Below are 24,652 nucleotides of genomic sequence, written 5' to 3' on the forward strand. Positions count from 1 at the left end.
AGTACTTAATTTGTTCCGGAAGTCTGTTCTTAACCTGAAACTGTTCTTAACCTGAAGCACCACTTTAGCTAATGGGGCCTCCTGCTGCCGCTGGAGCACGATTTCTGTTCTTATCCTGAAGCAAAGTTCTTAACCTGAAGCACTATTTCTGGGTTAGCAGACTCTGTAACCTGAAGCATATGTAACCTGAAGCGTATGTAACCCGAGATACCACTCTGATTGGTTTTGCTTGTCATTGGCTCTGGCTCCATCTAGTGGCGGGCTCCCTGCCTTCCACCCTACCCATCCTGCCAGCCACCGTTAGCAAACTGTGCCTCCTGGATGCCATTACGGTGTGTGTTGAGTGAGGGGTGTCTTCCAAAAGCAGTGAACAGGGGTTGTATCTCCGCTCTCTCTACTTAAGTCCAAATGGGAAGATGAAAAAGCAGCCAGTGAACTGCGGGCCCAGGACTGTTCCTGGCAGTTTTTGCTTTCATTGGAAGCACAGGCTGTTTCGCCAAAGATTTAAAACAAGAAGACCTCCCATACTGGCACACAAGGCTATTTCCCCAAAGCCACACTCCTGAAGTCGTGCAGTGTCAGGTGTCGGGCAGGTAGAGGTGCAGCTGCAGAAAGCAGGTCTGAAAACGCCCCATGTATCAGCTGGTGTGAGGGGAGTTCAATCTTGCTCAGTTCAGGTGCCCCATTGAGTTGCCTAGGCTGGCATGCCTGAACCCTGCAGGAAGCAGGATTGAACCCCCATGTATCAGCTCACACATGCAGAGTCCAATTATGCTCAGGTGCGCCAGCCAGTGTTGCCCTCACTCCACAACCACTTTAAAGGTTTCCTCCCTCTCACCATATTTAGGGGGGAAAGATAAATCTTCCACTTATCCACAACAGACAGCAATAGTGTCCACAAGGCAAAGCCAGAGCAGGCAAGGGGCTGGAGCCCAGTGGGTCCTGGAGGATGATAGATAGATAGACAGACAGATAAACAGATAGACAGATAGATAGACAGACAGACAGACCTCCAGGATCCATTTTATATACCACACCGTTTCCAAAGAAACCCATACTTTCCAATGGAAAGCCAGAGTGCACATTTTATTTGGGGCTGGGGTTTGTGTGTGAGAGAATGTCCTGGATACTTTACAGATCCAACATTTACCAAAAAGAAAAGAAATATTTTGTCATGTGTTTTAATCTGGTTTTAGCTTGTTGTTGATTTTAATAAGTCTTTGAATGTTTCAAATACTTGTCTTTTACCGATAATTTTATTTATTCTTTCTGCAAACCACTCTGTGGTTTTGTTATAATCAAATAGTATATAAATGTTGTGAAATAAACTGATTCACCTGTTCCATGGTACTTATTTTGCTATGTTTTTATGCGTAAGAATGCTTGAAAAAAGTAATTTTGTTCAAATGAATGGGGGAAATGTAGCCCTGAAGACGGGGCTCTGATACGCATTCATCCCCAACCAGCATGGCCAGCAACAAAGCCAGAGGCTCCCCCATTTCCACCGCAGCACAACTACAGAAAACCACACGAAATGTCGCTAACACAAAGTGGACTTTATTGTTAAGTTTGGGGGTGGGGGGGCAATGGAATAGCACCAAAACTGCAGCATGTCTAGCAAATAACAAAAGGCTACTCCAAAACACTGCCGCTACCAGCTCATGGGAAGAGGGGGGGGGGGAAAGGAGGAACCCCCCTGCCCTGTAGACACATTTGATCAGAATTCATTAAAACAATGACATCACAGATAAAACTGACCCCGCCCCTCCCCTCAATCCGAGTCGATTAAAGTGCCAAGAGTTTTCCGTATACTATTGGTTAAGTACCTGGGGTGGGGGTGAGGGGGGGGCCAGAGGGGGGCTGGGGAAGGAGGGGGAGAGCTTAAGCATCAAGAGCAAGATGCCAGCAACAAGAGCCAACCCAGCCCCCCCCCCCCCAAATGGCTAAAAGAAATAAAGCTGGGTTTTCCTACAGTTTGGGGAATGGGGTGATGGTGCTTATAATACCGTGTGTGTGCACATCTCTGCTCCTTCATAGAAACCTGTCCTACATCAGTAGTGATTCCTGGGTCTTCGCATCAGTGCCCCCACAAACCCCCACCCCACCCCCGCTCCCCTCAGTTCTGCGGGGTGGAATAGAGGCTGTGGTGGTGGCTGCCGGACACCGTGGCCTGCGAGAACAAAAGGGGGGCCGTGGGAGGGGGCCCCCCAAACCAGTCCTGCTCCCCGCTGCGGTTGATCGAGCCGTACCAGCTCCCGACGCTGCCCAGGCGTCCCGTCAGGCTGGAAGGAAGCGGGTGGGGTGGGAAAGAAGAGGCAATTTGGGTGGGGGGGGGAGGCATGTGAGTGTTAGGAAGCAAAAGGAAAGAAAGGAATTAGACCAGTGGTTTCTAACCTGCTGCCCCCTTGTTTCCACACCACCCCCCTGCTCTGTAAAAAGCGTAACTCAGAATAGTAGTTTGTACGACCCACTCAGGAAGATATAACACAATAAAATTCAAAATGGTCACTATTAATGGCACATTTATTCAAAATCCAATAAAAACTACTTAAATTTAATTATTGATGAATAATAATAATAATAATAATAATAATAATTTATTCCCCACCCATCTGCCTGGGCTTCCCCAGCCACTCTGGGCGGCTTCCAACAAAATATTAAAATACCATAATGCATCAAACATTAAAAGCTTCCCTAACCAGGGCTGCCTTCAGATGTCTTCTAAAAGTCTGGTAGTTGTTGTTCTCTTTGACATCTGGTGGGAGGGCGCCACTACCAAGAAGGCCCTCTGCCTGGTTCCCTGTAACTTGGCTTCTCGCAGTGAGGGAGGATGATCCAGCGATACCAGCTTTTCAGAGTCTGAAATCATTTACCCCTCATCCCCCCCAGCCTAGGGGGGGCACGACAACACTTTGGGAGCCCCTGAATTAGGTAAGAGTTGAGGGTCAGTGGTGCTGAAGCACTCGGGAACATAGACAACTTTCCTATTCCACCAGGCCTAGGCAGGCAACTTAGGAATATATCCTTCCACAATGGTTAATTGACGTTTAACCTTTCTGTATGTTTTTATTGTATGGCTTTAAGTTTTATTGCTGTAAGCTGCTTTGATATATATACATTTTATGACACAGCAGCATCGTAATGCTTTTGTAAGTAAAACGACTGTGCCAACTTCATCGATGGAGCTTTTAAAACTTCCAGGCATGGAAACGATTTCCGTTCCACCTCCGAGGCCGGGGGTGGGGAGCGAGTGCAAGGACCGCAGTGGGGCTGTCAGTGGGGCACACCCACCCCAGTCTAGTTCTATTGGGTCAGCGATGGGAATCTGGGGCCCCAGGAGGACTCCAACCTGGGGCAAGGTCCCAGGGGTTTGGGAGGTGGAGATCCAGGGCAAGGGCCAACAGGCAAGCGGTTCCCCCTCTGCCACCCCCAGGACGTAAGACACCCCAAGTGCACAGGCCATTGGGCTGACTCCTCCTGGGTCAGAGACTAGCTGGATGAGGAAGACGGGTGGGCATTCACAGCCCAAGAGCCCCCTCCAGGGAGGACGTAGAAGAAGAAGACTTAGACTCCAGATCGTGGTGGTGGGATACCGGGGAGCAGTCTGGGGAAGGGACGAAGTGGGAGGTGCTAGAAGCAGGGGGCTTGAGGGGGTCAGGAGAAGAAGGGCCTTCCAGGACACGGTTGGAGGCTGGGAGTCGGAGTGTGAGCGCAGACTCAGACAGAGAGGAGTTGGAAGCTGTCCCTGCTGTCCAGGGCAGGCCCAGTCCTGCTGGCTCTCCTCCCCTGCTAACACCCAGATTGAGCAGCGTCCCTCACATTGCTGGGCAATGAGCCAGAAGAGGAGCCCACCCCTCAACACAGCCTTTGTCTGCTTCGGACGGATCCAGAGTGAGAGGCTAGAGGGGAAGGGCAGGTCCAGCGGTCAGTTTCAGCAACATCTCCAGCTGGATTAAGACACAGCCAGCTGTGGTGTTACGTTTCGGAGCACAATTCAAAGTGTTGGTGTTGACCTTTAAAGCCCTAAATGGCCTCGGCCCAGTATACCTGAAGGAGGGTCTCCACCCCCATCATTCTGCCTGGACACTGAGGTCCAGCGCTGAGGGCCTTCTGGCAGTTCCCTCACTGTGAGAAGAAAAGCTACAGGGAACCAGGCAGAGGACCTTTTCGGTAGTGGCGACCGCCCTCCCATCAGATGTCAAAGAAATAAACAACTACCTGACATTTAGAAGACATCTGAAGTTCAGAGAAGTTTTTAATGTGTGACATTTTAATGTATTTTAAACATTTGTTGGAAGCCGCCCAGTGTGGCTGGGGAAGCCCAGTCAGATGGGCGGGGTACAAATAAATTATATATTAATATTATATTATTATTATTATTATTATTATTACCCTCACTTTTATCTCTTCCAGGGCACCAGAGCGCACAGTATGGCTGAAATTACTGAATAATAATAATACTGAACATACTGAATTATTATTATTATTATTATTATTATTATTAGAATAAAAGCTAATGGCATTTCTCGTCTCGTATTCTTTCCTTCCCTATGGATGGCCTGGGCTCACCTGACGGCTCCATGACTTCGTGTGAGTGAACAGCCTCCGTGGGAGAGCATCTGTTTGGCATGCAGAAGGTCCCAGGTGGGTCTGGGCATGTCTCCTCTGGGAAACCCCGGAGAGCTGCTGCCAGTCAGTGCAGACAATACTAACCATCGGCTTGACTCCGTATAAAGGCAGCTCCCTATGCTCCTGAATCAGGAGGCTGGGACAATTGTGGCCCCGGGGAAGAAGAGAAATTACCTGCTCGTCAGTCCTTCACTTTCGCGCTGCCCGGGATGGTCGAAGAAGTAGGATCGGGAGACTCCCAGCTGCCGGTTGAAGACACGGCTGGCGCTCTGCGGGGAGGAAGGCACCATTACTGGGGACGCTGCTCCTGCAATCAGCCTTTCCCTGCAGGGTGGCAAGGTAAGGCCACGTCCGGTGCCCCCTGTCTTTTAAGCAGGAGGCCTTGCCAGTGGATTGCACCCAAGGGATCCAAGCCTTGGGAGACGCCACTGGAGGAGAACGCAGCGCCCACAGAAATAGCTGCACCCGGAACACTGCGGGGCTCCATCCTTCTCGGTGGTGCCCCCGAGCTACGAAGCTCCCTTCCAAAAGACTTTCACCAGCTGTCCTCATTCTGGTGCCCTGCAAATGTTGCCGAACAGTCTCCCTCCGGAGGTTATGGACTCTCCTTCCTTGGAGGTTTCTCAGCAGAGGTTGGATGGCCTTCGGTCATGGATGCTTTAGCTGAGATTCCTGCATTGCAGGGGGCTGGACCCTACAGTTCTATGATTCTATGACTTTCTATCCATCCCAGGCAGCATGGCCCATGGGCAGGGATGTTGGGAACTATAGTCCCACCTGTGCCTGGGGGCAGGTGGGGGGGAGACATGAAACTGGCTCAGGCTGATTTGCACCTTGTCCCTACGATACAGGTGTTTTAAGCAGTCTTTGCAGAGTTTCATTTTTGCTGCTGCCTTCAGCTAGATAGGAAGTGGTCTGGCTCAGAGCTGCTGAAGTGCCTGCTGTATCTATGGTTACCTTTCTGCCATCTCTTTTTTGAAAATGCTGCTTGGGGAAGGCACGCCTTTAAAAAGCAGTTTAAAAATACTATTGAACAAATCTAGAACTCCTTCTGCTTTACAACATAAAGACAATTTGTTGCGCTGCTTTTCTTTTCGCCTCTGCCTGTGGCCCTCGGAAGGCTGCCCAGAGGGGAATGTGGCCCTTGAAAAACGTCCCCCACCCCTGCTGCACTGAGTGATGCTCTCATAATGGCAACAGCCCTTGCCTCCCCCTTCGCTTCGGGCCTCTCCTTCCACTGCCTTTTTGCAGTTCTGCTCCTCTCCCAACCAACCACTTCAACTCACCATATCCTGAGCCGGCCGGTGCACCCGGAAGAAGCCGACTAGCAGAGATGTGGGCAGCAGCTCCCAGATGAAGAGAATGAGGCCGAAGATGACGTAACCTTGGTCTCCCAGGTCCGTGATCAGGTCTGCCTGGAAGGGGAGGGAGAAGGGAGACACTTGAGCAGCTGGTCTCCACTGCAGTGGAAGACAGAGAGCCCAATGGTTGGTGCAGCCAGAGCCAGTGACAGGCAGAGCTTCCCCCTGATTGGCTGTAAGTTAGATGGCAGGGAGGTAGGGGCTGGACAAAGGCAGGGTGAGGCAGCAAGCCACCTCCCACTTACCTGGGAGTAAGCCCCACTTCCGAATAGACACAGTTAGGTCTGCGCTGCAATGGCTGCCTCCAACACAGAGTCGACCCGCGGAATTTAAAGGAGCCCAGTCCTTTGTTCCGTTGCAGCGGGTCTACTCCCGAGTAGGAAAGGCGGCCCTTAAGGAACCCAAACTTAGCCCGCCCTGCTCACCTGGTCGGATACGTTGTACCAGTCGTAATCGAAGGAGTCGAGGCGGGTGCGGGAGGACAGAGCCAGGGCCGCCAGGTTGTAGCAAGCTCGGCTGGCGTAGAGCAGGACGATGATGCCACCCATGGCAGCCGTTTGGCACAGCGAGGTGCCCTGTCACAGAAAAGGGGCAGGCAGGAAAGAGAGACCGGTCAGTGGGTCTCAGCAAACTCTAATCAAGAGAGCCTTGTGGCGCCTTGAAGCTGTGGGACCCCGGTGGCCCACCAGGTATTTATCGGAGCAAAATTCCTATCGTCCCTGACTGCTGAACAGGAAGCTGGCGGCTGATGGGAGCTGGAGTCCAGCTGGATACCGCTGAACTACTGCTCCCATCATCCCTGACTGCAGGTGGGTGAGGCCTTCATGGATATTGCAGCTGCAACCCACTCCCATGACGGCAGCTCCGCAGCTATCAGGGAGAAGGAGGGTCTCAGGGAAGAAGAGTGCCATCACCTTGAGGAAGAGGGAAACATTCCCTTAGAAAGGACCCGTAATTTGGGGGGCGAACACCTATCCTCTTTTGCTGAGGGTACTTCTCTGGGGAGCGGGGGCACGGTGGTCGTGGCCAATTCAATCATTACAAATATTGATAGCAGGGTGTGTGCGACGGGCATGCAGATCCCAGGGCAAACAGGCTGCCTGGCACAAAGGTTGCGGATGTTGCCCGCCACCCAAATAACCTGAGGAGTCGTCAGTGGTTTTGGAGTGTGCTGCCACTGACACTATGGGGGAAATGTAACCACAAGGCCCTGGAAACCAAATTTAGGTTGAACCCTGCCGCGTGGGAACCCCTCGCAGATGAGTGCAGTGCCTGGAGTCAGGTCGCGCATCTGTAGCAGTGAGCAAAGGTGGAATGACCGCCGGGAGGAGAGCAGAGATAAGAAACGCCACGGTGCATCTGCAGCAGCACAACCGGAACACCTTCATCTGCCCCAGCTGCAACAAAACATGTCTCTCCCCAATCTATCGCTACAGCTATAACCTTCCAGCAGTTTGACTTCACCTCCCAAAGGCACACACATGTTCTCCCGAGACAGAAGAATGCCAGCAACAATGTAAAGTGCTAAAAGCCAGGACCTCCAAGGCAGCTTTCTCCAACATGCTACCAGTTCCAGGGCCAGCTTGGCAGGTGAAACGCCGCAGTCTCGGTGCATGGATGAGATGCCACTGCAGCAATGTCAAACCCCTGCTCCCAACCCCAACCCCACCCCCTGCCCCCTGGCAAATGCTCACCTTGGCTTCCAGGTAGATGCGGGTGGAAGGAGAACCCCGGGCGACGAGGCAGAGGCAGAGGGCCAGAGAGACGGCCCCCAGCACAAACAGCGAGTCGCTGATGAGGACGCGTGCCAGGACCACGGCCCAGGGCTCGGCGCGGCGCCCTCGCACCAGCACGGCACACACCACGTTCACTGCCAGGAAGAGGAGGCTGGCGCCCAGGCAAGCCCCTCGCACTGCCAACCTGGGGGAGAGAAAGCGGGAGGCAGAGTTAGCGCGGCTGCTGGCCCCCAGGGCAAGGCTCTGCCTTCTTGTCAGAGGCAGACTGCCCCAAAATGCCAGGGAGAGAGCTAGTGTGCTCGGGTCTCGCTTGCAGGTTCCCCACAAGCGTCTGTCTGGCCACTGTGAAAATAGGATGCTGGATTAGATGGGCCTTGGGTCTGGCCTAGCGGCAAGTCTCTTCTAATGTGCAGTGAGAGCCCCCTGGCCTTGGGAAAGGTTCAGATTTTGAGCCGTTCTCCAGTTGCAGCTCTGTAGCTTTCTGGTGGTGACAGCTCCTTAAAGGTAAAGGGACCCCTGACCATTAGGTCCGGTTGTGGCTGACTCTGGGGTTGCAGCGCTCATCTCGCTTTATTGGCCGAGGGAGCCAGCGTACAGCTTCCAGGTCATGTGGCCAGCATGACTAAGGCGCTTCTGGTGAACCAGAGCAGCACATGGAAACGCCGTTTACCTTCCCACCAGAGCGTACCTATTTATCTACTTGCACTTGACATGCTTTCGAACTGCTAGGTTGGCAGGAGCAGGGATCGAACAACGGGAGCTCACCCCTTCGCGGGGATTCGAACTGCCGACCTTCTGATCGGCAAGTCCTAGACTCTGTGGTTTAATCCACAGCGCCACCCGCGTCCCTCATAGCTCCTTACACCCATGCTAAACTGCAGTTAGCATTGGTTTATTAAATTAAGGTGAACTGTGATTTATAAACCAGTTAAGCCACAGGGCCAGGTTCAGCCAACCAATTTTTGGCAAGGGTTAGCATGGTTTATAAACCATAGCTTAGTGCTGCTTGCAACCCAGGCCACTGAGAAAGAGAAACTGGAAGAGCACAGAAGAGAGAGGCCTGCTGGATCAGACCCAGGGGCCCTCTAGTCCAGTTGGTTGTTCAGCTGTGTTCAGTCTGGCGCTGCCAGCAAGCCTACAAGCAAAAGGCACAAATCCCACCTCTGTTGTCTGTCCTCAGCATTTGGTGGTCCAAGATAGATTGCCCCTCAACATGGAGGCTCCATTGGGAGGCCTGTCCTCCTTAAATTTTCTGAACCCTTGAAAGCTATCTAATGGCAGTGTGTGGGAGTGAGCGAATCACAGCTGTGAATCTCATGCAAGCTCCTCCCCATACTTCAGGGGTGGGGAACTTTTCTCAGACAGAGGGCCAGGCTACCTTCTGGCCAACCTTCCAGGGGCCACATGGCAGTGGTGGGTGGAGCCAGAGGCTAAGGTGGGCAGAGCAATGGTTAATTTTACCTGTGCACCATAGGCTAGTTTCCACGCACACTCACAAACGCCTCTTCATCCAGGCAACAAGATGCACGATCAGAGTTCAAGGACCCGCTTCCACCCAGGCAAACAACTCAGTTTTGAAACTTCACCCTGTCTCCTACTTTTGTATTGCAAGCTGTAGCTGGGATACTGCTGGGGGAGTGTATTTTTAATTTCATATAACGTTGCGATTTTGCCTCTTAAACTTGCAATCCTGCATTCTCCATTTATTAGCCAGCTATTTTATGTGAAGAGCCACATTGGGTTTATTTTAATTTTAAATGGAAAATGCAACTGGTTTTTTAAAATACCAGAATGCTTTATCTTTTTTCTCCCCTGACACTTGAGAAGGATATATGGCAAGGCGGAAGAATGCAAGGTGTTATGATGGTACACACAAATACACATCTACTCACAGGCCTTTGGTCAGTTCAGGGCGGTATTTTGCTTTGGCCTTGAAAACCACCTGGAGGGGAAGGGAAGAAAGGGGAAGGTATTAGCAATTACAGAAAACAAGCAGGACCTGCAACAAACAACCATAGCATAACTTTGCCTGCTAACAAGATAGTCTGGTAGGAGAGCTGAAAAGAATGCCAGTATCTTTCACATCTGGTACCACACATGTGCCCCTTGGTTTCTGATGGCACATGGGTAGATGAGGCTAAAAAGCCCCAGACAAAAATGTTCACGGCCCTCTAGTGGCTAAGGTGGCTCATTTACCAGAAGTCATGGATTTAGCATTAACTCCGGAAGTGTATTCACGATTCTGTCCAAACTAAGCCTCCTGGTGTATATTTTGCTCTTGTGCTCTGACCAGAATGCAGAAGGCCACCCAATGACTTCACGAGCCAGTATGAGATTCGAATCCAGAGCTTTCTGACTCACAGCTCAGCCCCTTAGCCGCAACATTGTTCTCAGGTTTCTTTGCTTTCATTTCACATTTATATCCCACCTGTTCCTGCTCAAGAAACATTTTATCCTCACCAAAACAGGTAGGGAAGGAGAAGAGACTGTGACCAGTCACCAAGCGAGCTGCAGGGCTGCACAAGGATTTGACCCCAAGTCTCTCAGGTCCTAGCCCCGTCCTCTAACCACTACACTGCCCCGAAAAGGCAGCAACTAGATTTGAGCAGCAAGTTGAAATTTCAGACCCCACAAAGTTGGTGGTCATTCCTATTCAAATGGTTTATGTGCACTGCATCATATGATCAGTTATGCGGGGCGGGCTTACTTGGGGCCCCACAATATTTTATTCAAATTGGCACCCCTGTGTGGCACCATCGTGAGGAGTGATGTAAGTAACGGTACAGAGCCTTCTTGGTGGTGGTGCCAAGGCTTTGGGGTCTTCTTTCCTCTCTGTGAAAATTCACCCGGTTGCCTCCCTGTTCTATGCGCTTTGTGAACAAGTACTTCCTTTAAAAAACAGTAACCAGGGCAGAGGTCGGTGGGGAAGAGCCATAACTCAGTGGCAGCAGAGGATCTGCTTGGCATGAAGGATCTCTCAGTTCAATCCCCAGTCTGAAACCCAGGAGAGTTGCTGCCAGTCCGTGCAGACACTGCTGAACTAGATGGACCAATGGTCTTGCTCTGTTTAAGGTAGCTTCCTTTGGTTTATCCTGAATCTCCCAGCATTCAGTTTCATTAGATGATTCAAGTATGATGAGTGGCAGGGAGAAAGCTTCCCTTTCTCTACACCGTACATAATTTTATACATGTCTACAATGCACCTCCCGCTACTTGCTCCCCACCCCAAAAAGCTCAAATTGTTGCAACATTTCCTCATTGTTCTTCCAGCCCCCTGATCATTTTGACTGCCCTTTTCTGCAGAGGAATGGTGCTTTTGATCCTGAAACTAATTCGTTAAGAGCCATTTCATGACTAGTAGCCATGAGACTGTGAGGACAGACGAACAGGGCAGAATGACTGGTTGAGAATCCAAGGCAGCACGTGTGCAAGGGTTGAGGCCAGAGGGAGGGGACCTGTGGACCTCCAGGTATTGGTGGACTCCAGCACCCATCTGCACAGGCCAGCATAGCCAATGGTCAGGGATGATGGGAGTTGCAGCCCACCATCATCGGCAGGGCTGCAGGTTCCCTATCGCTGGTTTAGCAAGCAATATAAAGAGCCCATATTGGGGGGAAGAACCAGACTGAGAACCACATTCCTTGGGGCGGAAGCTTCTAGAGCCGGGGGGCGGGGGGGGGACACACACACACACACACACAAGTGGTGGGCAGGGCCAGAGGTAAAGGTGGGCAGAACAATGGAAGTGACTTTGTACAAGAGACCACATTCCAGCCATGCAAAAAAGAAAAAGGATGGAGGTTTCTACATCCTCACCCCACACAAGCTCTCCATCCTCTTTCTAGGCAAGCAAGAGGCATCAGTTCTAGGAAGGGGTGGGGTGGAAGGTCTGGAAAGAGTTCCTGAGGGCCAGGTGCAGAGGCCTGAAGGGCCACCATTTGGCCCTGGCGGCCAGAGTTCACCCACCCTCAAGGCCCCTTGGGATGTTCCCATCCACAAAACCGGCCCAGCATTCCAAGCAGCCATCTTTTACCCACAAGCCACCTGGGCAAGCAAGCAAGCAAGCACCCCCTTAGAAGAGTTACCTGGGCAAAATACAAGTTCATGAGGGTCAAGGTGAAGAACTGCAGGCAGACGGGGCAGCAGTAGAGGAGCCAGAAGAAGAAAGGGCTGAGGTGGTTGGCTTTGAGGGTGTTCTTGAAGTAGAAGGAGAAGAGCGTGGTGCGCAGCGCAGCCCAGAAGAGGCAGAGGAAGAGGAAGACAGTCTGGTAGCTGAACTTCTTGTGGCGATAGAAGAGGACCAGCCAGAGCTGGGCGTAGACCGAAAGGAAAAGCAAGGCATAGAGGCCCGTGTACAGAGCCGTCAGCCCAACCTTGACGGCCGGCGGGAAGGCCGGGGTGAGGCGCGAAGCTGGCACAATCGAGCTGAGGTTGCCAAAGGTCTTTTCCATCTTGAATCCTGGCGAGATGGTCTGGTTAGCAAGAAGTCATTTCCAGGGGGCAAGGCTCGAGGCAACCAGCACCACTTTCTTAAGACGGAGGAGCTGCCCCCGGGTCCGGTAGTTGGTTACATCCTTCAGGGCTGCTGTGGGAGGCCAGCCCCTCAAGCAGATTGAATCAAGGGATTTTTGCAAGTTCCATGGGAAGATTGGAAGAGATTGGAAGCAGGGGAAAACGACAGCTGGCCCACCCACCCTTCTTTGCTAAGAAGGCATGGAGGCGAGAACCAAATCCAATTCTTGCTGTGAATAAAAACAAACGGAAGACTTCTCCTATGCCTGGAAATGATCTGGGTTACTCCAAGGTCCTGATCCTGTCAAATGTTCAGCAGGAATAACAAGACACCTCCCGAGGGGCTGCCCCCTCCCCTACCTAAGGCTCTTGCATCCCACCCCAGGATCAGGTGGTGAAAGGTGTCTGGGTGCACCTGTCGTTCGGCAGGTCCTGAAGCAGTTCCTCAACCACCCAGATTTCAGGGCCACACCTGTTCAAAGTACTCGGACACCAGAGTCCCTTAGTCCTTCGATGCCTGGATCCCTTGATTGCCTCCTCCTCTAGAAATCCCTGGTCACTTGGCTCCGTCCTCAGAGAGCTGGACCCGTTTTGCTTTCCTTTCCTGGAAGCTCAGGTGCCCTTCGCTCCAAATTTCCAGGTTACCTAGAATTCTTCTTTCTGTTTGCTCCGCGGTATCAGACACCTGGGTCCCTCGGTTTCTTCGCCTTCTCCAATTTCAGGCGCCGGTTGCCTGCGTCCCTTAACCCTTTTCTTCCCAGGCGCCGGGGTCGTTTGATCCCCTCGCTTCAGACCCTCGGACGCCTGGGTCCCTTTTGTTTTCTTGACTAAAGCTCAATATACCTGTTTCCTTTAAGCCTCCCCCCCAGATGGTCGGATGCCTGGGTCCCTTGGCTCCTTCCGGATTCTCGAACAATAAGCAGCTCTTCCTTTCCTTTTACTGCCTTCACCCCAAAAATTTGGGAGTGGGGGGGAGAGGAGACAGAGAGAGAGAGAGAGACAGTTCCCAGGCCTAAAGGAGCCCCAGCTGCGTTCCTTCCTGGTAGCTTCGAGCTGCGCAAACTGAGTAAGGCCCGCCCCCTCCCTCTCACCGGCTTGGCGTGACGAAACCTGCGCCCGCTCTAGCACCTTCGTCTCCTTTTACGCAAAGGACGTAAGCGGCTTCGTGAATGGGACAGGCGGCAGAAAGTCACCTGGCTAGAGCGTCTGCGCTCCTTCCGCTCGCCATCTTAAGTGTGGGCGAATGAAGCTTACCCTCCTCCCTTACTATTGTACGGACCCCGAGATTTCTATGCGTTTCCAGGAAATGCTCCCCCCTGACTATTCCCTCCCAGTTCTGTCCTAGTTCCCAGTAAAGGCATCTCCTGCCCATATTCTCCCAATAAATCTGCAGGGGCTATGAAACCCCCAACTGCTCCAGTATGTTTCAACGTTAAGTCCCTATTGATGATAATATGGGATTGTCCCTGCCTATATATCAAAGGAACCCCTAATGTCAGACTAGCAGCAAAAGTGCTCGCTTGCGGCACAGTTCTAGCCATGTCTACTCAGAAGTAAGTCCTACTGAATTCCCAGGTAAGTGAGGAGAGCGCTGCAATCTTCCTTGCTTACGTTTGGGTAAGCGTCATTGAACTCAATGAGTCTTGCTTCTGAATAAAGCATCGCGCGGTGACGGGCAATAATTGTAATAACTTTTAAATGAAAAATAAAGATGGCCAAAGCTGAGAGGCAGTGACTGGCCCAAGGTCACCCACTGAGCTTCAGGGCTAAGCAGGATTTTGAACTCTAGACTCCCAGGCACTAGTCCAAGGTTCTTGCCACTATATCTGTGCCATCCTGGGACTAAAGGTTGACACACTGGCTATGCGCTTATTTTGCATTGCACTACTGCAGTTTGCATTCTATTTTGTGTTATTGCAACCAGCCATATATCAAAGGGCGGGCTTCAAGTCTTCCGTAGAAATAAACAGATAAACTGGGTGACATCCTTTCTCTGTGAAATATGCGAGCTGTGCCATTGATCTGTGTGTTGCGCCACTGAATATCCGCTATGCAGAGTTGAGTTGTGAATTATGGTGGCTATTATTTATTTACGGCTATATATCACTAAATAAATAATCTGGAGATTAGCTCCATTGAGAGTGATATTTGCATAGGTATATTTGAATTGCATTGAATTGCCATTTAGCCCTACGCAAAAAGAATACTTCCATTCTTTCTCCCTTTTTTTTTTTGCAGGTACTTCTGCGATTTGCATAAGCATTTTTGAGAATTTACCTTATCAAATGAGCGTGGAAAGAGGAGGGAGGGGGGAAGGAAAGAGGGTGGGCGGAGCCGAAGGTAGCAGGAGGAGGTGCGTTCTTATTTCCCCCGCCCACCGTGACGTTGACGACCTTGATTGGGTACGGAAGCTGGCAGTTCTTCATCGCCCCGGCGACTGTGGCTGGATCTCTGCTGGCTGTAAACAGGAGGAAGAAAGAAAAGAGTGACCCTAATTCTGGTAATTGAGGGCGCGGGTTAGAGAGGGGTGAATGGGTTGGGTAGAAGAAGAGGTAGAGGAAGAGGGAGGTGGTGGTCCAAGATTTTGAAGGGAAGAGGAGTTGAAAATCCAAGATCAGGAGAGGGGAGGGAGAAGTGACCTGGATAGGAGGAAGCGACCCTAAAATTTGGAAGTGAGGGGGGGAATGAAGGAAAGAAAAACCATCAGCGGGGCTCCCCAATTCAGGGGACTGAGGAAGCAAGAGAGTGCAAAAATGGTACTAACAGGAGTTGGGAGAGGGAGAAGGAATCATGACTATTAAGGGGAAGGGGCTTTGAAACAAATCATGGGTTTGCATTCCTCTGCCCTCCCCTCCCCTTCTTCCTTGTGTGTCACAGGCTTTTTTTTTTTAACTGTAAGCCTGAGGGCAGGGAGGGACTGTCTTATTACTGTTGGGTTTTTTTAAAACCAAGCTGCTTCGGGAGTCTTTCTGACTGAAGGGTTAGTTGAGAATGCTTTCAATTAAAAAAAATATCTAAAACCCACATTGCCGCAATACCTTTACTGGCCAACCGCAAAAATGTTGCGCAAGCATGTGTGCGCTTCTCAGTTCTCCAAAACTCTTCTTCAGGGTTGAATCGGTGAGTAAGAAATAAAACTCAAAAGCTTGCATGCTGTTTTGTAACATTTTTGGTTGACTGAATAAAGGCGCTGCTCTAAGGTGGATTTTGATTTTTCTTCTTCCGGGCTATCTTTTTTAAAAAATAAATAGAATGAAGGGCAGGTCGCCAAAGGTGGGGACTGTTAGAGGAGTGGAGAAGCATTACCATCTTAAATACTCAGAATGAGGTTTGTAAAATGACATGTGGGGTGGAAAAAGCAGATAGAGAGAAACTTTTCCTCCCCCTTATCTCGCAAATGTAGTGATGGCCACCAGCTTGAAGATGGATAGCTTTTCTCTCTGTATCATAATTCTAGAACTCTGGGCTTGCCAATGAAACTGTAGGTTGGGAGATTAAAAAGTAAAGGTACCCCTGCCCGTACGGGCCAGTCTTGACAGACTCTAGGGTTGTGCGCCCATCTCACTCAAAGAGGCCAAGGGCCAGCGCTGTCCGAAGACACTTCTGGGTCACGTGGCCAGCGTGACATCGCTGCTCTGGCGAGCCAGAGCCACACACGGAAACGCCGTTTACCTTCCCGCTGGTAAGCGGTCCCTATTTATCTACTTGCACCCGAGAGTGCTTTCGAACTGCTAGGTTGGCAGGCGCTGGGACCGAACAGCGGGAGCGCACCCCGCTGTGGGGATTCGAACCGCCGACCTTTCGATCGGCAAGCCCTAGGCGCTGAGGCTTTTACCCACAGCGCCACCCGCATCCCTAGGTTGGGAGATTAAGGAGAGACAAAAACAAATACTTCAAACAGTGGGACATAGCTAAATTGTTGGATTTGCTCCCACAGGAGTTAGTGATGGCCACTGACTTGGACTGCTAACTTATCCTCAGTTGGTAGAGCATGAGACCAGGGTTGTGGGTTCAAGCCCCATGTTGAGCAAAAGATTCTTGCATTGCAGGGGGTTGGACTAGATGACCCTCGTGGTCCCTTCCAACACTATGATTCTCTGCAAGAAATATGCATATGGTTCTGTGTAAGGATGGCTGTAAAAGAGAATTAGACAAATTTGTGCAGGGTAAGTGGCTACTAGCCGCAATGGCTGTGTTCTCCCTCAGCTGTCCGAGGCAGTGTGCTGGGAATTGCCTGTTGTGCCGTGGGCTTCCTTCGGACCTCTGGTTGGCCACTGTGAGAACTGAAAGCTAGACTAGATGGACCACTGGCTTGATCCAGCAGGCAGGCTCCACTTACACAGAATGCTAGATCCTGCGGTTTTGAAAATGTGATTGGTGGTAGACGTAGAGCAGAAGCAGGAAAAATTTCACAGGAAGCTTAACGGACTTGCGGAACTCGCTGTCACAAGTTGCAATGACCATGGCTGCTGGCCAAGTTAGCTTTAAAGGGGGATTAGACCAATGAATGGGGGATAAAAGAGAGCTGCTGTGTTGGTTGTATGGATCCTCCATTTGGAATACAGGTTGGTGTGTGTATTTCTGGGAGGGGACTGTCTTCATGCCTTGTTTGTGGGGGTTCCAGAGGCATCTGGAAAAGAGGATGCTGGACTAGGCGGGCATTGGTTGGATGCAGTCATTATCTCTGTAAACTAGGGATGGGGAACTTGTGGCCCTGCAGATCTTGCTGGACTACAGCTCCCACCATCCCTGATCACTTGCCTGGCTGGCTGGGCTGAAGGAGTCCTGCAACATCTGGAAGATCACAGGTTCCCCATCCTTGCAGTAAACGAATGGGGACCAGGATTTCAGAAGGACCGCCTCCACTCATGTATAACTGTCAAGGTCTTAATATTTAGTTTCTGAGTCTCTGGTGACTGGTTCATGAATGAGGCTGGCTGGTAGCAGGGAAGGTCTTTTCTGTGGTGACCTGCACCTCTGGAATACACTCCCCCCCCCCCAAAAAAAATACAGCCACACCCTTTATTAGCCTTTAGGGACGCCTTCAGACTTTTTTATTCCAGTTGGGTGGTTTTGCAGTGCTTTCTTTCAACAACTTCTTCAGCTGCTGTTGTTATTTAAGTCCCTGTTATCTGCCCCCACTGTCCTGCTTGTGGACTTCCGTCGGAGGCACTGAGAGAACAGGATGCTGGACTAGGTGGGCCATTGGCCTGATCCGGCATGCTCTTCTTAATATAAATAATAATATATATTATTACCATTTTTGAAACATTACACAAACCACACCCTGAACGTGGAGCCGGCATAGCCAATCTGAAAAGCGTGGGAAATTCCCCTCCTAGTCCTCATGATCTTGAAAGGAAACGTATGAGCAGAAACCTAGACGCTATTTCCGTGTGTGTTTGTGGCTGAGTAAGATTTCCGGTCATCATCGGAAGAAACCGCCTGGTTTCATAGCTCCATGCTCTTCCCCAGGAACAATGGGGAATATACAGAAGGGTGGGCTGGGGAGGATGTGAAAGGGAAGAAGGGGTTGGGAAATGTTGGGAAGAATGACTCAGTATGTAGTGAAGTCCCGATTACAGGCTTCCCAGAGGCAAGCCGCCCAAAATGGCTGGGGCAACCCAGTCAGATGGGCGGCATAGAAATAATAAAAGTGTTGTTGTTTTGGTTGATCTCTGAGAGAACAGGATTCTGGACTAGATGGGTCTGTGGCCTGATACACCAGAATTTGCTTATTTTACTTAAGTTGCTGCTACTTTTAACTTATCATGCCCTGCTGTTGTTGTTACCGTATTTTTTGCTCTATTAGACTCACTTTTCCCCTCCTAAAAAGTAAGGGCAAATGTGTGTGCGTCTTATGGAGCGAATGCAGGCTGCGCAGCTATCCCAGAAGCCAGAACAGCAAGAGGGATTGCTGCTTTCGCTGTGCAGCGATTCCTCTTGCTGTTCTGGCTTCTGAGATTCAGAATATTTTTTTTTTCTTGTTTTCCTCTTCCAAAAACTAGGTGTGTCTTATAGAGCGAAAAATACGGTATGTTGTTTTAATAAGCTGCCGTTGTAGCATATCAACTTATTTATAAACTGCATTGGGAGGATAATTTGCCCATGAAGGCAGTTTTTAAAAATCCATTTAAAAAATCTATCATTAAACTCTTAACAACAGCCCCTCAAGCTAGGTCTGTCTTCCCTGCTGCAGAATGAGGGTGGCGGTGGGTGGCTGAACCTAAGATAACCACTTGCTTTTCAGTGAGTTATCAACTTCCTGGTTCCCAGCTGAGTGCCTTAGTCATAGGAACATCTGAAGAAGCCTTACCCTGAGTCAGAACGCTGGGCCATCTATCTCAGAATTCTCTGCAGCAGGGCGGGGAACCCATTGCCCTTTAGATGCTGCTGGACTCCAACTCCCATCAGCCCCAGCAGGAATGGGCGGTGGCGAGGGATGATGGGAGTTGGAGTCCAGCAGTATCCAGAGCACAATGGGTTCCCGCTTCCTAGTCTATATTTACTGGCAGTGGCTTTTCTGTCCTCTCCCAGTTCTAGCTGGAGATGCCAGGAATTGAACCAGGGAACTTCTGCATGGTATATAGGAAGCTGCCTGTCTAGTAAAGTAAGATTCTAGTCCTCATGGTTCTGTATGAAATTGGAAGCTGCCTTGCACTGCATCAGACCATTGGTCCATCTTGCTCAGTATCCTCCAGGATTTCAGACAGGAGGTGCCTCCCAGCCTCACCTGGAGATGCCAGGGATCAAACCTCAATATACCTGGTTCCCTTAAGTGTCCACCCATATTGTCGGACCCCTGGGTCCCTTGGCTCCTTCTGGATGCTCTGCCACTGAGCTACAGCCCTTCTCCTGGCTCCGGGAATTGCCTTCATTCTGATCTCCGTGCTTCCCATCCCTCCACAGTTCTGCTGACAACAACCCTCACCCCCCTGGAGAACGGCACGTGGGGCGTTGGGGGCCATGCCAGCCCCCTGACAATGTTCCACATTGAGGATGATGATGAAGAGACATTCCCGCCGGGTGAGAAGGAACCGCAGGATCTCAAGCTGACCAGGAGGAGCGTCGCAGGAGGGGACCAGGCCCCAGGGAGCCCAGGAAGTCCTTCCGCTGGGAATCCAGGTATTTGGGCTGGGGCAGAACAAGAGCATTTCCCTCTCCCTCTTCAGGGTTCCCAGTTGTTGCTGGAATGCGGTTCCTATCAGCCCTGACCATTGTCTCAGCTGGCTGGGGATGATGGCAGCAACCAGCCACTGCATGGAAGTGGGGCAGTGAGTGACCTAGTAGGGGAGGAAGGGAACCTCCTGCACCCTTCAGGGGAAGGGAAGCCCCCACCCAGCTCTATACCTACCATAGAGAGGTAGGTATAGAGCCAGTGTGGTGTAGTGGTTAAGAGCGGTAGTCACGTAATCTGGGTAACCGGGTTCGCGTCTCCGCTCCTCCACATGCAGCTGCTGGGTGACCTTGGGCCAGTTACACTTCTTTGAAGTCTCTCAGCCCCACTCACCTCACAGAGTGTTTGTTGTAGGGGAGGAAGGGAAAGGAGATTGTTAGCCGCTTTGAGACTCCTTAAAGGGAGTGAAAGGCGGGATATCAAATCCAAACTCTTCTTCTTCTTCTTCTTCATAGAAATCTGTCAAGACCATTGCTACGTCTCGCTCAGTAGACTTGTGTGGTGTAGTGGTTAGAGTGCAGGATTGGGACCCAGGAGACCAGGATTCAAATCCTCACTTGGCCATGAAGCCCACTGGGTGACCTTGGGCCAGTCACTGACTCTCATCCGAACCTACCTCACAGGGTTGTTGTGCGGATTAATGGCGGCGGGAGAGAGGGAAGCTCCTTGGAGGAAAAAGTGAAATGTAAATAAACAAGTAAACCAATAATAATGAATACACTGACAGGCAGTGGATCTCCAGCGTTTCAGTCGGGTCCTGGCAGGGATTGAACCTGGGACCTTCTGCATGCAAAGCAGAGTCTCTAATGCTGAGCCGCGAACCTTTCCTAAAGAAACACCACTTTTTCCTCAAATGATGCTTTATTTGAGATCCCCATTGCAGGACTAGATTGCAGGGTACCTTCCAATTCTACCATTTTGTGTGAGCTTAGCAAAGCCTAACCTGGGAACCAAGAAGCTGCCTGAGTCAGACCATTGATCCATCTCGCTCAGTATTGCCTGCACGGACTGGCAGTGACTGTCCAGGGTTTCAGGCGGGGTGCTGTTCCCAGACCTACCTGCATGCAAGGCAGATGATCTCCTGCTGACCTGCAACCCTTCCCCAAAAAAGTTTTTATAAGACGGTCCCTCTTCTGCCCGTCCACAGCACGCTAGTGATAATGTTTGCCAGCTAGTAACTTGCCTCGTTGGGACGCGGGTGGGGCTGTGGGTTAAACCACAGAGCCTAGGACTTGCTGATCAAAAGGTCGGCGGTTCGAATCCCCGTGACGGGGTGAGCTCCCGTTGCTCGGTCCCAGCTCCTGCCCACCTAGCAGTTTGAAAGCACCTCAAAGTGCGAGTAGATAAATAGGGACCGCTCTCCAGCGGGAAGGTAAACGGCGTTTCCGTGTGCTGCGCTGGTGCTGGCTCGCCAGCTGCGGCTTAGTCACGCTGGCTACGTGACCCGGAAGCTGTCTTCGGACAAGCGCCGGCTCCCGGCCTCTTGAGCGAGATGAGCGCACAACCCCAGAGTCGGTCACGACTGGACCTGTTGGTCAGGGGTACCTTTACCTTTACCTTTTTAACTTGCCTTGTTGGTCAGCTCAGTGGTGCGGAGAACATCAAGGTTACAGATTTGATCCCCATATGGGTGCATATTCCTGCATGCAGGGAATTGGACTAGATGATTTGCATGTCCCTTCCGATTCTGTGAACTTTTGTGGGCTTCATCTCAGGACAAGACTGACTAAACCAGTTCTAAGATATTGGCTCAATAACAGGGCCATAATTAGTCACGTTTCGTGCTGAGCTTTGGAAAGTGATGAAATCCTTAATTCGTTCCTACTGCTTCTGAGGTCAGCAGAGGCCACAGAGATTCTCTTGACTTTTTCTCATGTCCAGAGGATGGATGGCAAAATCTGTCTTGCTTATGCTGTGAATTAAAAAAAAATAAGTGAAGATAATAAATGCAATAAAACAAATCAGCTGTAATGAAAGGAGTTGTGAGAAGAATATTAAAGGGGATCATTTATATCAAGAAAGCCATGTTCTTCCATGAGAAATGTGCCAAGTAGAATTGATAGAATATCAGTGCAATCCCATACTTTTCTATTCGGAGGTACAGGCAATGACTGATTGACGCAGGATTGTGCACATGCAAGGCACCGAACCCGGAAGTGACCCGAAAACTAAAATGACAGAACGGGGTGTGTGGAACGCTTTACATGGGCCCTATGGATTGGGGTTGGGGGTCTCGGGACAGAACCCCTGTGCAAAAGGATTGCTTATAAGCCCCACTGAGTTCAGTGTCACTTCTAGGTAAACTGGGAGTGCAATCTAAGTTTGCAATTGTACTCCCAACACCTGGAGGACCAAAGGTGCTCCAGTCCTGCTGTAAATGATAGATCAACTGAGATTTCTTCAGTCAGGTGACAGCTTTATTATCCAGCCTTTTTTAAAAAAGCTCAAACCAATGTAGCACCCACATTATATTTTTGTTCTGAAAGACCGCCTCCTTCCTAACATACCCTCTTGGGTGTTACGATCAGCAGTGGAGGCCTCTGAGGAGAAGTCAGTTTCTGCCCTATGCTGAAGATGTAGCTTTTTGACAACCGAGTTGTGTTTTGGGGTGCCCACCCTGTTCTTACGACTGTGGGTTGTTTTAATACTGCATTGTATTTTAAATTGTTGCAACCCACCCCAAGACCTTAGTGTGCAGTACAGGTAATTAAATTGAACTTCCATATTTTTCGCTCCATAGGGCGCACCTGACCATAGGGCGCACCTAGTTTTCAGAGGGGAAAATAAAGGGGGGGGGAATATGATTCCCCGCCCCCCAGCTCTGGGAGCAGGCAGCCTATGCGCTTCTCCCAGACCTTCTCCCTGCTTTTGCGGGAGGTGGGGGAATTCCCCCACCTCCCGCAGAAACCGTGCGCTCTTTCTACGAGGTGGGAGAAGGGACTGATGCGGCCAGTCAGTCCCTTCTCCCTCCTGGGGAAAAGCCCGCAAGAGCGCCCAGAGCTTGTGTGTGGCTCTTGGGGGCTTCCCCCCCCGCCTCCCCCCCTGCATTCGCTCCATAGGACGCACACACATTTCCCCTTGCTTTTTAGGAGGGAAAAAGTGTGTCCTATAGAGCGAAAAATACGGTAATAATAATAGTGAGATCTCCACAACCACCACCCTGGAAGTTGGCGGACAGTGGCTGATGGTGGCTTTGCGGCAGAACAGGGCCTCAAGCAGGCCTTTCTGAGCCATGTGTATTCAATACACCACCTTAACCCTCTAGGCCAGGCAGAGAACCAATAGCCCCCCAAAATGCTGCTGGGACTCCAGTTCCCACCATTCCTGGGCACTTGCCATACTGGCTTGGGCCCCTGCAAGCTGCAGTTCAATAACATCAGAAAGGACTGGACCTTGGCCTGTTTTACAGTCTAGCAGTTTCTGCTGCCGTGTTGTGGCAAGTGTGGCATAATCCCCTTTCCTGTCTCCCCCCTTCCTCCTCCTGTGCCAGAGCTCCGGCGTCGCATTGGATCCGACCCTCCCTTGCCGGACCCTGAGGCCCTGGATGAGGTGGGCACTTTCCGGGCACGCTCACGCTCTGCCCCTCCCATCCTGTGGGCAGCCCAGCGGTACGGGAGGGAGCTGCGCAGGATGAGCGACGAATTCCATGGCGAGCTGCAGGTGAGTCTGGCCTGCTTACAGAGAAGTCCGTCCTTCCCAAGGGAGAGGTGGGCTTTGTTGCCGCGGGCAGCCTGCCTCTGAATGCCAGCTGCTGCCAATCACAAGCGAGGAGAGTTGCTGTTGTGCCCAGGTCACATTTATGGGCTTCCTACAGAGGCATCCGATTGACAACCAAGGATAACAGTGTCCCTTAGGTGTCAAGTAGGTAGAGATGTTTTTTCTCCCTCCCTCCATTAGGCCATTAGTAGCCTAATCCTCCATGAATTTGTCTAATCTAATAATGATGATGATGATGTATTTCTTATACTCTGCCCACCTGACTGGGTTACCCCAGCCACTCTGGGCGGCTTCCAACAAAACATAAAAGGACAAAACAAAACAGCACACATTGTTTCCCAAGACAGGGCTGCCTTCAGATGTCTACAGAAGGTCATAGAATTGGTTATCTGTTTGACATTTGACGGGAGGGCGGGTGCCACTACTGAGAAGGCCCTCTGCCTTGTTCCCTATAACTTCACTTCTGTGTGGGAACCACCAGGAGGCCCTTGGAGCTGGACCTCAACGATGAGGGTGGAGATGCTCCTTCAGGTATACAGGGCCAAAGCCATTTTAAAGTCATGTGCTTTGAGTAGAACTAGCTTTAGATACAACCCAAAGAATTTGTGGTTCTCTAGACGCTTTTGGACTCTAGGTCCTGTCAGCCTCACCTGGCCAGGCCAGTGGTCATGGATGATGGAAGTTGTAGTCTAGCAACACCAGGAGAGCCTGTCAGTTTCTCATCCTTGATGTACCAGCCTGCTGGATTGAGAGGTGCATGTCGGGAAAAGGGGGTGATGCCACGTTTTCCTTCTCTCTTGCAGAAGCTGCCGCGCCCCAAGAGTGCAGGGACAGCTACCCAAATGCGCCGGACGTTGGGCTGGAAGGAGGTTCTGCAGTCATGGTGGCGTCGGAATTCCCCAGGCAATGGTCCAAGAAGCCCCCCATGACTGTATCTTGCTGCTGTCCGTTACAAATGGTGGGGGGAGGGTTGAAGGAACAAATAAAGGGGGGGGGTAAATCTGTAGGGTTGATGTGGCACATGGCTGGTGTCCCCCCAAACTGGGGGATGCTGTGATCATTCCTCTGCACCTCCACACCCACCCCCCATGGAGTTTTTTTTTTACTTAGGCCACTTTAGTATGACATGTTAAGAATTTAACCTTCTGCCCTATGCACGGATTCCCACCCCTTTCTCCCCTGCACCTCCCCTATAAGACCCCCAATTTTGAGGGGCTCTTCCCCTGCCCTTTCTAGAGTGTACTTTTTGTATTTTAAAAGGAAAAAAAAAACACTGAACAAAACCACTGTATGCATTACTGAAACAAGAACCCCTGACATTCACCAGCCCTGCCTAGAGAAATTTGTATGCCCTTTTATTATATGTTAATAAATGTTTATTAAATACTTTTCTGGCTTATAGCACGTCGCTGCCTATTCCTTCAATTCAAGCTCGCAGTGACAACCCCCAGACTGCCAGTCTGACTGCAGTGGGGGCAGGATTGCTTGAGCTGCCTCGGGAATGAATGTGTCGAAAGAAA

General features: G+C 50.9%; 2 protein-coding genes and 1 long non-coding RNA gene across 4 annotated transcripts in view; 2 read left to right on the plus strand and 1 right to left on the minus strand.

Annotated features, from left to right (window-relative positions):
• Positions 1–24,652, plus strand: part of LOC310667062 — a 150,066-nt gene that overhangs the window by 39,415 nt on the left and 85,999 nt on the right. The gene's annotated exons all lie outside the window — the stretch shown is intronic.
• Positions 1,538–19,058, minus strand: GPR137 (G protein-coupled receptor 137). 2 transcript variants are annotated; one of them, XM_083418613.1, is made up of 8 exons: positions 18,994–19,058; positions 11,812–13,071; positions 9,619–9,668; positions 7,685–7,910; positions 6,416–6,565; positions 5,916–6,044; positions 4,804–4,898; positions 1,538–2,282 (listed from the first exon to the last, which is right to left on the minus strand). In XM_083418613.1, exons 2-8 carry the CDS (start codon positions 12,175–12,177, stop codon positions 2,117–2,119), a joined length of 1,182 nt encoding a protein of 393 aa, XP_083274739.1. In that variant the 5' UTR covers positions 12,178–13,071; positions 18,994–19,058; the 3' UTR covers positions 1,538–2,116. The 2 variants fall into 2 exon arrangements, with proteins under 2 accessions (XP_083274739.1, XP_083274738.1); XM_083418612.1 differs by lacking the exon at positions 18,994–19,058 and having other exon boundaries at positions 11,812–13,322.
• Positions 13,550–24,536, plus strand: BAD (BCL2 associated agonist of cell death). The gene is made up of 5 exons (XM_083418692.1): positions 13,550–13,813; positions 14,477–14,738; positions 19,148–19,363; positions 22,906–23,075; positions 23,936–24,536. The coding sequence occupies exons 3-5, from the start codon at positions 19,222–19,224 to the stop codon at positions 24,059–24,061; spliced, it is 438 nt and encodes a 145-aa protein (XP_083274818.1). The 5' UTR covers positions 13,550–13,813; positions 14,477–14,738; positions 19,148–19,221; the 3' UTR covers positions 24,062–24,536.

The sequence above is a fragment of the Podarcis tiliguerta genome (assembly GCF_965153285.1).
Source record: "Podarcis tiliguerta genome assembly, chromosome: 16".
NCBI lineage: Eukaryota > Metazoa > Chordata > Lepidosauria > Squamata > Lacertidae > Podarcis > Podarcis tiliguerta.